Source organism: Chanos chanos, chromosome 12, assembly GCF_902362185.1.
Source record: "Chanos chanos chromosome 12, fChaCha1.1, whole genome shotgun sequence".
Classification (NCBI taxonomy): Eukaryota; Metazoa; Chordata; class Actinopteri; order Gonorynchiformes; family Chanidae; genus Chanos; species Chanos chanos.
Window position 1 is genome coordinate 4,799,759 of NC_044506.1, and position 12,500 is coordinate 4,812,258.

The 12,500-nt window shown below is 44.7% G+C and overlaps 1 protein-coding gene across 3 annotated transcripts in view; it reads right to left on the bottom strand.

Annotated features, from left to right (window-relative positions):
- LOC115824982 (retinoic acid receptor beta-like) overlaps nucleotides 1-12,500 on the bottom strand; it is a 67,051-nt gene that overhangs the window by 7,452 nt on the left and 47,099 nt on the right. For all 3 annotated transcript variants that reach the window (XM_030788697.1, XM_030788699.1, XM_030788698.1), the window contains exon 4: nucleotides 6,369-6,529. In XM_030788697.1, the coding sequence (XP_030644557.1) occupies nucleotides 6,369-6,529 (161 nt within the window). The remainder of the gene's footprint in view (nucleotides 1-6,368; nucleotides 6,530-12,500) is intronic.

A 12,500-nucleotide genomic window follows, 5' to 3' on the forward strand; every position in this document is an offset into this window, starting at 1 on the left:
TGTGTACGTGCGACTATTTTGACAGAGTCGTCAGCGAGAGAGTTGAGGTGCTCTAATGAAGCTGTGAATATATTTTTTTTTTTTTCGTGCGCTAGCCGGGAGCTGTGGAAGCAGTTGAAGCGAAGCAGGGAGCTGAGGCAGGCACTGGTGAAGATTCAGTGATAGAGTCATGACAGGTAGAGAGGCAAGCTTTCATCTGTATGAGCCATGAATACTGTTATGAATACTCAGAGTACGTCCATGGGGACCTGAGTTTCACCGCACACACACAGAAGAGAAAAAGAGAGAGAGAGAGAGAGAAAGAGAGGGGGGGGGGGTAAGAGGATGGAAGAATGGGGAGTGAGAGAGTGGAGAGCACGGCTAACAGATAACCATGGATGAAGACAGAGAGAGAGAGAGAGAGAGAGAGAGAGAGAGAAACTTTAAGAAAGCAGCACAGACAGTTTGAATCAACTTCAATACATCATTACGGCTCTGCGTAGACTTCCATTCAAAAACGCTCTGAAGTTTAACGTCGCCAGAATCCTGCCGCCCGTGTCTGGCTGCGGGATCTGATTTCAAACTGAAGCTCTGACTTATAATTGAAGAGAAGCTGAAGTTCAATACCTAAGTGAAATGAACGGAGGAACAGAAGCAGGGAAGTGACAGTGGGTGTCTGCGTTCGGCACCGGACTCGCGACGACAGAGCTGAGCGCGGAGGGGAGGGGGGGGGGGGGGGGGGTGGCGGGAGGGAAAGCATGGGGCGCGGGAATTGCGCTTTCTCTGTGAGAGACCGTGGACTGAACAGCTGATGTTCATTTGTTTGTTTTTCAACAGTTTACATTAAATAGCCCATCTGTTCTGGCTCAGTGGTCCTCTGCTCGCTCGCACTCACACACACACACACACACACACACACACACACACACTCAAGAAGAGGAAGTAGGAGTCGTCTTCATGAGTACAAACGCTCTGATCACAGCCAGAGAGATGGCACATGAAAGGCAGCCAGAGCGCAGCACACGACGACCAGTCAATATGGCATAAATACATAACTGCCTGAATACATAAATTAGCCAGTTGAAAGGTTTTCAAAACGATCTGTTTAAATGGTCGACCATCTTGTGTGTGTGTTTCAGCTATTTATGCAATTATGCGTAGGGATATGTATGGAAAACAATTGTCCATTATGTTGCACATAATATTACAGGTTACCTCAAAACCTTGAGAAGATATTTATTAGTAAAGTGTTATTTTGTGGACAGACAGATGTTTTAACGAGTCCACATCTAATTGCAGCTAATAACACAAGTAATTAATGACCCAAGAATTATGTGATATTTTGAGGACCGTACATGAAACAGTGAGCTTCTTTAAAAAAAATTTCACTTAACCAAAAGAGATATCTGGTTTTCTCATTCAGAAAAAAAAGTTAAAGAATAATTAAAAAAAAAAAAAAAAAAAAGTATTGTAGGCCTAAGAGATCATTCCCAAAATGCTGGACTTTACCCTCTCCTTTTCCAAGTCTTATTGAGCATCTGCTGGAGTTTCTGTGTGATTTCCATGCATCCCTAAGCATTCTTCTTGTTCTGTGGCTGTGCAGGGGATATGGTGTGGAAAAAAACCATGGCAACACGTGTCACAATATCGTAGGCCTAAACTAAAAGTTTTCCTACTTCTGTTTCACTTCATTGTCAAATATCTCGCTCAAATTTGATTTGATATGACAGGTACTTCTCTGCCTCAAAGTGTTAAAAAAGAAAAGTTCTTTTCTTTGGTTTAATTGGAACTCCTTTCTCAAAAGAAAAACTGAGCGTCGGTAACGTGTGGCCTCCGGTGAAACTTCCATCCATCCTGCAACCGTTGCTCTGTCTTCTTTCCCCTCCCACATCTCTCTCTAACTCTCTCTCTCTCTCTCTCTGCTCTACGCAGGATAAAAATCCCTCAGGGCGGTTAACAGTGGGCACGTATACGGTCGGGAGAAGGATCTATTGTCCACTGCTAAGGAGGGAGATCACTAAATATGATCTTCGGTTAAGTGAGAGCCATATTACGGCCTGGCTTAAATCACTCTGAACGAGCTACGCGATGCACTCCGGTCCAGCTCGTTTCACTGACAGACGTCGCCTTGGATGGGCGGGCGGGAGTAACCACGGCAACAGAGGGGGCGAGGCTCGGATATTAAAGCCACTCGTCTTGTTCCTCCTCCGGGGGGCTGAGCGAGAGAGACGGGATGGAGCTCGGAACGCTCCGTTTGATTTCTCTCGGCAATCTCAGTCAATTACCTCAGTGCCATAATTCAATAGAGCGAAACAAGGAAGTGCCCAGGGAATTCTAATTTCATTTAGAAGCATTTATCCAAACAAATTAGACAACTTGTGACATTAGAAAATAACCTGCCGATGTTGAAACGAACGCGATGTCATTCGTCATTCGTGGCGGGCGCTTCTTCCACTGGAAGAAATTTCTGGACATGTGGCACTAGCTCACGGTAACGCCGATACAGTGTGGCGGTTATGTAGCTAATATTCAATGAAAGAGCCATCCAAAACTCACCTCCTTGAACCGAGGGCCACATAGCGGCGATATATATATATATTTATATATATAGTTTTTTTTTGGTCTTCCAGCTTGCTACAGTCGTTTCTCATCACCGTCAATGTCAATGAAGCGTTATTCACAGTCAAACTAAGCCCTCTCACTCGCTCGAGCTATCTCCTCTCACCCAGCAATGAACTTCTAAATCATCGCAGACTAGGATTTGAATATTTCACGGCATAATTGGAGCTTTTAACCTAATCTGGGGGGAGCGTGGCTTCTCTTCTGTTTCCAGTTTAGAAATTCAAAAGGCACGTCAGGAACCAATCGCTTGTAATAATGAGGGACTTCACACAGTCTGTGAGCAGCGATAATTACCCGTGATCCCGATTACGGCTTTATTTAAAGGGCCCACTGTTGCTGTTCGGGCAAATAATACCTGCTAAGCGCGCCCTCCACCGTACACATTAATTTCAGTACCTCTTTTTTTTTATGAAGTATGGATTTCCTAAAAGAAGAGGACGGAAAATGTCAACCTGTACCTGCATGTTAAAAAGGCTACAGGCCTAATACGGAGGTGTGTCACCTACATTAACTTGCATGTAGAAAAAAGAACGAACTTAAAGTCAACTGGAAAATGGTAAGTCGACATAAACAACAATTTGGGAATGGCTTATTTAAACAACTGTGGATAACTGTTTCATATTTGACTCAGTTCTGACTCACAGTCAACGTGAACTTCCTGTTTAGTGTGGCAGACCCCCCCCCTTTTTATTTGGCTTACAGTAAAAGGATCTATGGCATTTTGCATCTAAATTATAATTGTCAGAATTCCATGCACACAGGCATGGAATTCTGACTTGACTTGTTTGTTTTAAGAATGTTAGAGCTAAAGTATGCAGTACAAAAATGACTGACAAGTATCACTGAAACTGATGCATTCCTCCTAAATTCACTGGTCGCCTGGGATGTGTTTGTGTGTGTGTGTGTGTAGGTGCAGCACACACAATTACCCACAATTCACTTCATCTGTTTCAAAGCTTATCCCCAACAGAACCCTGCTAACAGTGCATCTTACGTCAATCCGAGCAGCTTCACGCAGAGTGCGATCTATATTCACACTGGTCTGAGACAGACTCTCGAGACCTGTCAGTCATCCAAACAATACTGCCACAACTACCTGTCAGTCAAACCCCTTCCATCCTCAATTCGCCATCTCTCCCGTCAATCAAATTCCTCCCTCTAACACATTCACTTGTCCAAATATCTGAAAACAAAGAGCTATCTCGCAGAGTTCCAGCTCTGTCACGGGGGTAAGCACGTCCCTCTCCTGCTTTTGGAGCACGAAGTTTTAAGATATTTGCTTGAACTCTGACTTTGCGTGTTGACAGCTGCGGAGCTAAGCTGCTCCCTAAGGGCACTCTGTGCTTGTACAACAGGTCTGTGTAAAAGGACTGCAAGACTAAGGTCACTTTAAAATAGCTGAAGTCTGCGTATCTGATAAACACCATGAGTCACCTTCCACCGTTAAGCATGGTTGTGCATGTGTGTATTTATTTATTTATTTATTTACTTACTTACTTACTTGCTTATTTATTTATGTCTAGGTTCTCCGAACACATGACCTGAGCCTCTTGCTGTTCAAACCAAGTCACAACCGTCCGGATGCATCAGTATGCATCTGAATGCTGAGCCAGGATCGATAAAGCTGTCATTGGCTGAAATCTGGCTTTGCTCGAAAAAAGCCATGCTCTGTCTGACTGAAGAAGTAAATCAGTTTTGACATCTTTGCGATACGGTTACCTTATCTACAGCTGTTGGCTGCACATTTGGCTTAAACACGAGGCTCCACGGTGGCTTGTTTAAGCCTGGGCTATCTTGAATTTGATTGGATGAATGTTAGCATTGGGGAAGAGGCAGAGGAAGATGGAGGGAAGGGAGGAAGGGGGGGGGGGAGGTGAAGGAGAGCGGAAAGAGGGAGTAAAGCCTCCGCGCCCGCGGAAAGTTGATGGGGGAAAATCAAACCCGCGGTGACAGTAATTTACAATGCTAAAGCTAAGCCCCGTCGCGCACCAACAGCAGCGCCGCCGTCGCCCCTCCCGCCTTTTGATATACGAGACGGAAGCCGATAATGACGCAAACGGGATCATCCACATCTATTCCACTTCTCCGAAACCGTCACGGCGGAGACGCGTCTTGAAGTTAGCTCGTTTTTCACCCTGACTGATGGCTGAAAAGTCGGCTGTCACCCCACGCTCTTCGCCAAACCTCACAGACACTCCCCACCCCCCACCCCCCCACCGATGTTTTTTTTTTTTTGACATTTCAGCATCCGAGCAAGTCATCCGTTCTGCCTCTCTGTTTAATTTGTCCCTGTTATTAGGTTTGTTACGAAAGGAAGAAGAAAAAAAAAATCGTAAATAAGTTGTGTAAGTCAACATTGCTGTAATGAACGCTCTCATCCGCAGAGTAAGGGATCAGACAGAAAAATAATGCATAATTTATCTGAGACTACCTGCAGCTGTGGGAACTCTCGCTTATGCTCGTCGCATATCTAAGATGGATTTAAAAATAAATAAATAAAAAGTAAAACAGCTCTCGGTCCAAACATGTGTCTTGTTCAATTGTACAAACAACCCAAAACCTGCTTCTTATTTACCAACTCTAAGAACCTTATGTTCCCCAGTGTCATGTCGCAGTGTCAGCCAAGCTTTTGACATGCTTCACTGATGTCATAATAACAAGTGTTTTCCTACATTCCATGTCTTGGTTTGTTTGATGTCAGTAATGACATCATAATTCTAGATTGTTATGTTGACAGTGGGTACTTTCTGTGAAGAAATATCTAGGGATATTTCACTGGGACTGATTTCCATTCTCTATTTAAAAAAAAAAAAAACCCTATAAAAAAAAAACTAAAAAAACGAAAAACAAAAAGCTTAAGATTCAGAAAGGAAAAAAAAGTTATTGGCTAGTTTCAGAGGATTTGCTGAGGACAGTGCTAATAATTGAGTACTAGAACTGCATTAAAGAGGGATTTGGTGTTGAGTAGAAAAAGGATCAATTACCTTTGACTGCTGTCCAATAAGAATTACAGTGTAAGACCACAATCAAACATCCACTTTTCACCTCAAATCCAGTGTCCACCTTTAAGGTTTCCCAGACTTTTCAGCCGTACATTTTCCCTTGTTTTCCATCATATTTTGTTCATCATACCTCACATTTATTAATTACTACGAGTCATCACCAATGGATCACCACAACAAGTACTGGGCCTATGAGAATGTGAATTATGGGAACAGTGGGCTTACAGTTTTTTATATATCTGGGTCTATGAGAGATGAGGAGAGATGAGAGATTTTTTTTCTTTTGCAGTGCCCTGAATGGTGGCTGAATTCTGAGTGAGACTCACCGTGGTGTATTTGCCCAGGTGAGTCTTACCGTGGTGTATTCGCCCAGGTAAATTCTGGGTGAGACTCACCGTGGTGTACTTGCCCAGGGTGAGACTCACCGTGGTGTACTTGGCCAACTGACACAGTGATGGGACTCACCGTGGTGTACTTGCCCAGGGTGAGACTCACCGTGGTGTACTTGCCCTGGGTGAGACTCACCGTGGTGTACTTGGCCAGCTGACACAGTGATGGGACTCACTGTGGTGTACTTGCCCAGGGTGAGACTCACCGTGGTGTACTTGCCCAGGGTGAGACTCACCGTGGTGTACTTGCCCTGGGTGAGACTCACCGTGGTGTACTTGCCCTGGTAAATTCTGGGTGAGACTCACCGTGGTGTACTTGGCCAGCTGACACAGTGATGGGACTCACCGTGGTGTACTTGCCCTGGGTGAGACTCACCGTGGTGTACTTGCCCAGCTGACACAGTGATGGGAACGTCTCCTGGTGTGCTCTGCGGATCTTCTCAATGATGGTCTCCAACTCGGCCGTCAGCTCGTAGCTCTCCGCCAACTCCGGTTTTGGGCTTTCTTTCTTTTTCTTGTTCCTGTCATTCCGGACCGCTGAGGAGGGTCAGAGAGGGGGACGAGATTAGAGAGAGAGAGAGAGAGAGAGAGACATCAATACCGTTTTGTCTTGTTTATCGATGATAGTCCTATTTTCATTATACTGAGTAATAGTAATCGTAATCTTTTTTTTTTTTTGAATATCTGATGTGATTGTGTGCTTAACTCTCCATGCTATCTCGAAAATCAAGGCCTTGCTTGGTACAATGAGATGATTATTTTCCGGGAATTGCTTTATCTATCATTAGAAGCGAGGTTACTACAGCTATTTGCGAAGTGCCATCAATTTGAAAGGTTATAGGAGCTGGCCTTGGATTAAGCCATATAGCAAAACAGCGACGGCTTTTACACTCTAAATATGTTCATAAGCTTAATACCAATAGATAAATAAATAAATAAATAAATAAAGTAAACTAAATAGAGACATGATTTAATAAAATACGGAGTAAGACCTCAAAGCAAAGTGGCTTATATGACACACACACAGGCGTTCTGTTTGAGCCATAATAGATTTCCATCTAGCGTCGGAACCTTGAGGTGCTGTTCTGTGATCACCACGGTAACCTTGAGGACAGTTCCGTGTGATGGGACTGAAGCACTTGGTGAGGTTGAGGCCTCCATACACAGTGCGGCGAGGCTTCGCATAAGAGCCTGATGTTTGTCATCTTCCTGCTCCTATCTTGCTTTGTCCGTAATTTGAAAGAATTTGGAAGCTTTGCTGAGGAACAAATGCACCACTTCCAAGATAAGGCCAAACACTGGCAACAAACAGAGACAAGATTCTTTTTCTTTCTCTGGTTCTGCTACACAGAAAATGCCACAAACAACTTGAAATTTCAAACAGAAACGCGTGACGCAATGAGGCTACTCAAATTCACGTGAAATTTCGTCAATCACTGCTCGTCAGGTTCAAGGGAGAGACAAAGACCAGAGCCAAAACAACCAAGGGAAAAAAAAGACTCTTAAATGCATTAGTGCAGCAAAAACTGCAATTTGGATTATTTCAAAAGTAACGGAACAGTCTATTAACACTCACGCATCACCATTGTGACATCACTGTCTTCTATTCCATTTTGCTCTTTATTTATAGAGTCTTAAAGCACCCAGGCACTGCAGAACAGGAGCCATGCAGTGGGTCTAGCTTTATTAACACTGGAGAGAGTGATGAAGTTAGCAGAGGCAGGGTAGGATCATTAGGGAAAGAACACCTGGTATAACAGCGTAGTGTCTGGGGACCATCCCCTTTCATTATGCTGACGCTAAAGCTCATCTTTGAAGCCGCTCTCCTTTGGGGGAGTAGGAGGAGGGGGGGACGCGGGAGGGGGGGAACGGGGGCCCCTCTGGGTGACTTCCACGAGCGAGGGTAGCGTAATAATTCAAACCGAGTTCAGCGACACAAAACGTACCCCGCACGATCTCTGCCACGCTCTTCTAAAACGATCGCGAGCGAATTCAAAAACGAATTCCGTATAGCGCCGCGCCGCTGTTCTTGAAATAACCGCGATGAGGCCCTGGTATCTTTGCTTAACAATGCATTGGCGCCCATCTCTTCCCCACCCCCATAACCTTGCCCCAGTTTAGCGTAAATCCCCTTTTATATTTATATCTCAAAAGCCACGGCTTTCGCCCTTAAAAGAAGATTTACGTTGGGATGGTTATTTATAAACCTTCATACATGTGTCGGCCAAATTAGAGCATGTTCTTATCGATGGAACTTTTTACGGAAAAAAAAAAAAAAAAGCACAAGACATCTGCATCGTTCGGTCTAAATATCAATCTATGATGAGAGTCACTGTGAACTGCAGGGTCGGCGGTATTTTTCACAGTAAACTTGGTTCATGTTATAGACCAGTGATTCTCAACTCCAGTCCTGAGGACCCCTTGTCCTGCACGTTTTAATTCTCCATTATCACAGTTAATTGAGCCAATCAAGGGCCTGATGATTCATTGGTCATTGGATTCAGGTGTGTCAGTCCTAAGCTAAATGAAGAGTTAAAACAAAGACGTCCAGGACAGAGGGGCCCTCAAGATTGGAGTTGAGAATCACTGTTGTAGACTAGTCAACACCCCACTGCCAGTAAATACACAGTGTCCTCTATGAGTAACTGGATCTACACTGACACCATACAGAACAACATGTACCACTTTTACCTCTTTCCTGTGCTATCTGGTTAATGCTGTCTGCTCATTTCTACTGCAGTGGGACTGGACTGAGAGACTGTGTCTGTGCTGGTTTTATACAAATTTATTCGTTTTTTTAAATTTTTTTTATCGTATTTATTTCTCTACGTAACGTCATCTAAGCAGTTCAGATGTACATCCAATGTAGTCCTTTTCTGCTCGACTTTGTAACCACTTTACCAGATGGCAGGCGATGGCATTAACACTCGCCGGCTCACTGACCCGTGTCCACCAAAAATATGAAGATGAGTGTTAGATTATTAATCGTGCACACTTTTGTACGTCAAAAAACCATCTGTCACTGACTGCCGTGACGGGAGCCGTAAAAAAAGAGATGCGTGTACTTTCGCTGTAGATTTTGCATCTCGATATTAGCAGTAATCCCAGTTTGCCTCCACACTCAGATAGCATATACTGTTTTTGTGTGTGTGTGTTGTTGTTGTTGTTGTTGTTGTTGTTGTATGTGAGTGTTCCTCCCTCTGTTCATCCGTCATTTTTTGACATTGCTCATTCTTGTAGGCCTCGTACGAAGAAACTCTTTTTACGGTGAAGAAAGGGGGGAGAGCGTGACAAGTTCACGTTTAATGCGGATGCCCTGTGTGTAGAGAGAGGAGGAGCGTTTCCATGGGATGGAATGCAAAGCCATTTCTTACCGGGAGTCCCTGTTCATAACAAGCATCGCTTTCGCGTAGTGATGCTCTGTTATGGTCCGTCATATCCCGAAATACGGCAGTGCTAGTCATGCGGCGACGTGATGTAAGCACTGCGTGTATGTTCATGTACACGTACACATAACGTCGCTTGACCCACATGTGCGGAATAGTGTGAGTAATAAACTCTGATCGTATGCAGACTGCGTTCCTGTTTCAATCAGGCCTCTGCAGTTCACACAATGCATTCGAAAACAAACCATGATTTAACTAATGATTAAAACTGCCAAAAGCGACGATATCCGAGCCATTTATTCGTTAGAACGGCTGTGCCTTCGGGGAAAAAGAGACAACAAATATCTACAGCCAGCAATAATCATGATCATTACCTCTACACACTAAACAGACTCCAACGGCCTCTGCTACTCACAGCCAAAAATATAAAATAAGATAAAAATGTAAAAAAAAGTCCAACTTCAGAGCAAACTGAGTTTAAATTAAGACTGACAATTGGCCAAAACCGATTACAACCGCGTCTACGCCATCTCTCGTTTACGTGCGTGATCTTATGAGATAGGCCTGTTCCTAAGAACGATTTCCAAGAATGTAGAAAACCTACTACCAAAACAAATATACAAACAAAACAGAGAAAAAAAAAAAAGAGGGGGCTATTTTCCGCGTAGACAAAGCGGGGGCCCTGTGCGCAGCCCGTGTTTGCCATGTCACGGACCAGCACTAGGCTTCGCTCTATTTGCGCTCCTTTAGAGACGGGGCCCTCGCGCGCGCGCGCGTGACCGTGATTAGAGGCCTCTCCCGCAGACAATAGAAGAGGTCGCCTGGTGATTCACGGCAGAACCAATAAACCACTCAAGGACAACTGTGGAACAGCCTCGCCAAAGCCTCCGGGGAACCAGAAGAGGAAGCAAATGAAATTACGACTCCCTCAGAAATGCACAGACCGTTCGCAACTTTCGTATTAGCCATCTGTTTTCTGGCCTTGTCTGCTTTTGTTTGTGTACGTAAACAGTGAAAATTAATGAACAAAAGCCTCCTTAGCCATACCGTTCTCCCCGGAGGCCCGCGAGTGGATTTAGAGCTTCGGTTCATTTCGTCTCTCGAACCAAGTAATTGTGCAGCCTGTGCTTCAGTGATTAAAGTAGGAGAGGAATCTAACATGCTAAATGAACAACCGTTTATGTCTAATACCTACAGCTGTTTCACAGGCATCAGTGTAAACAGTATTGCCATCAGTGGGGAAGAATCTAATAACGCAGTATGGTGTCACCAATCAGACTACAACGCTTCTGCTTCCTTTGCTCCGTATGTGTGTGTGTGTGTGTGTGTGTGTGTGTTTCTTTTGTGCATACCCCTCACAGCAGGTGTGAGACAGTGAGCCTGGAGAGGATGTGGACTGAGCATGGAGGTGTGTGTGTGTGTGTGTGTGTGTGTGTGTGTGTGTGGCTGAGAGATGTGATGTAGCAAGAGAGCTACGTGACGGGGGCCTGGCTGCCCCTGGGGTAATCAATTACCCCTGCACTCAAACCAAATTACTGCGACCAGATACATTGAGATGATGCATCGGACAAGAGGCCATGAAAATAAATGGTTTTTTAATACTCACAGACAGCAGAGAGAGAGAGAGAGAGAGAGAGAGAGAGAGAGAGAGAGAGAGATGAGAAAGGAAGGGAGAGGTGGATAAATCCGGCCAAGGATTCTTCTTCTCATTATTTTAACACTAACCTGCATCAAACACAATCCACTTTCTACTGAACTAATGCATCTTTGCTTCCTCACACTGCACTCCCAAGCATCTACTTCCTATTCAAAATCAACAACTAAAATTATAACACATGTTTTGTTCTTTTATGGTGCTCATTAGAAAAGATATGTTGATCTCTTGATGGTTCTTACCCAAAGTAGCGATACGATAATAAAATCTATCCGAAGGAACATTCTTTAACACTTGTATTGTTCTGTTTCTGAAAACGTGCATTTAGGTGGATGAAAATAAAACACAACCTTTTTGGCTTGCGAGGCCAAAAGAAAAAAAAACAAAACAAAACAGAAACGAACCAAAAATACTTCAACCTTCAACCTTTCTAATGTTATCTTATTTTTTTTTTTTTTAATGTAATCCGAGTGTTACTAACCCCTTAATGATCTCCTTTGCTAAATACCACTTAACCTACGTAAATAAATGGCTGGTGAGTTGATAACGCGCAGGAATGAGAGGGCTACGGGAGGACATTTCCATATCAAAGTGCTCCTTTAAACAATGACAGAGATGTGAAACTCAAAGGCCCTCTAGAGAGTGCCAGCCCGTCTCCGTGGAAACCCTCATAGTGTGAAGTGGCGTTAAGCTAGCTGGGCTGCCTGCTGATTAAAGCTCTTCACACACACACACGCTCACACACACACGCTCGCACACACACCGTGCCAGGAGAGCCAATGCCGCTCCTGGTCCACTTCTGAATGTTATTCAAATATGAGGACCTGTTTAATCCCCATTTTAACTATTTAGTGCCTCTCTCTCTCGTTCTGCCCTTCTCATTCTCTCTCTTTCTCTCTGTCTCTCTCTGTCTGTCTCTCTCTCTGTCTCTCTCTCTCTCTCTCTGTCTCTCTGTCTCTCTCTCTCTGTCTCTCTCTCTCTCTCTCTCTCTCTGTCTCTCTCTCTCTGTCTCTCTCTCTCTCTCTCTCTGTCTCTCTGTCTCTCTCTCTGTCTCTCTCTCTGTCTCTCTGTCTCTCTCTCTCTGTCTCTCTCTCTCTCTCTCTCTCTCTCTGTCTCTCTCTCTCTCTCTCTCTCTGTCTCTCTCTCTCTCTCTGTCTCTCTCTCTCTCTCTCTGTCTTTACGTCTCTTTGGCTCAGAGCGCTGGCTCAGTGGCCCGTTCAGGTGAATCCTGGCGGAGGTTCTGGGTGGTCAGGATGGGAACGACATAGTGACACGCGTCGATCATGCACGCTGCCTTGTGGCCGCGGGCTGGCCATCTGTGCTGGGCACGCCGGCGTGGCGCCACGGCGACCGAACAGATGCAGCTCTAAATAAACACGATATTTCTCCGAGCTCTCGCTTCGGCAGCAGAAACGGGCAGCCGTGTTTCAACGAGAGAGGGAGAGGGAGAGAGAGAGAGAGAGAGAGG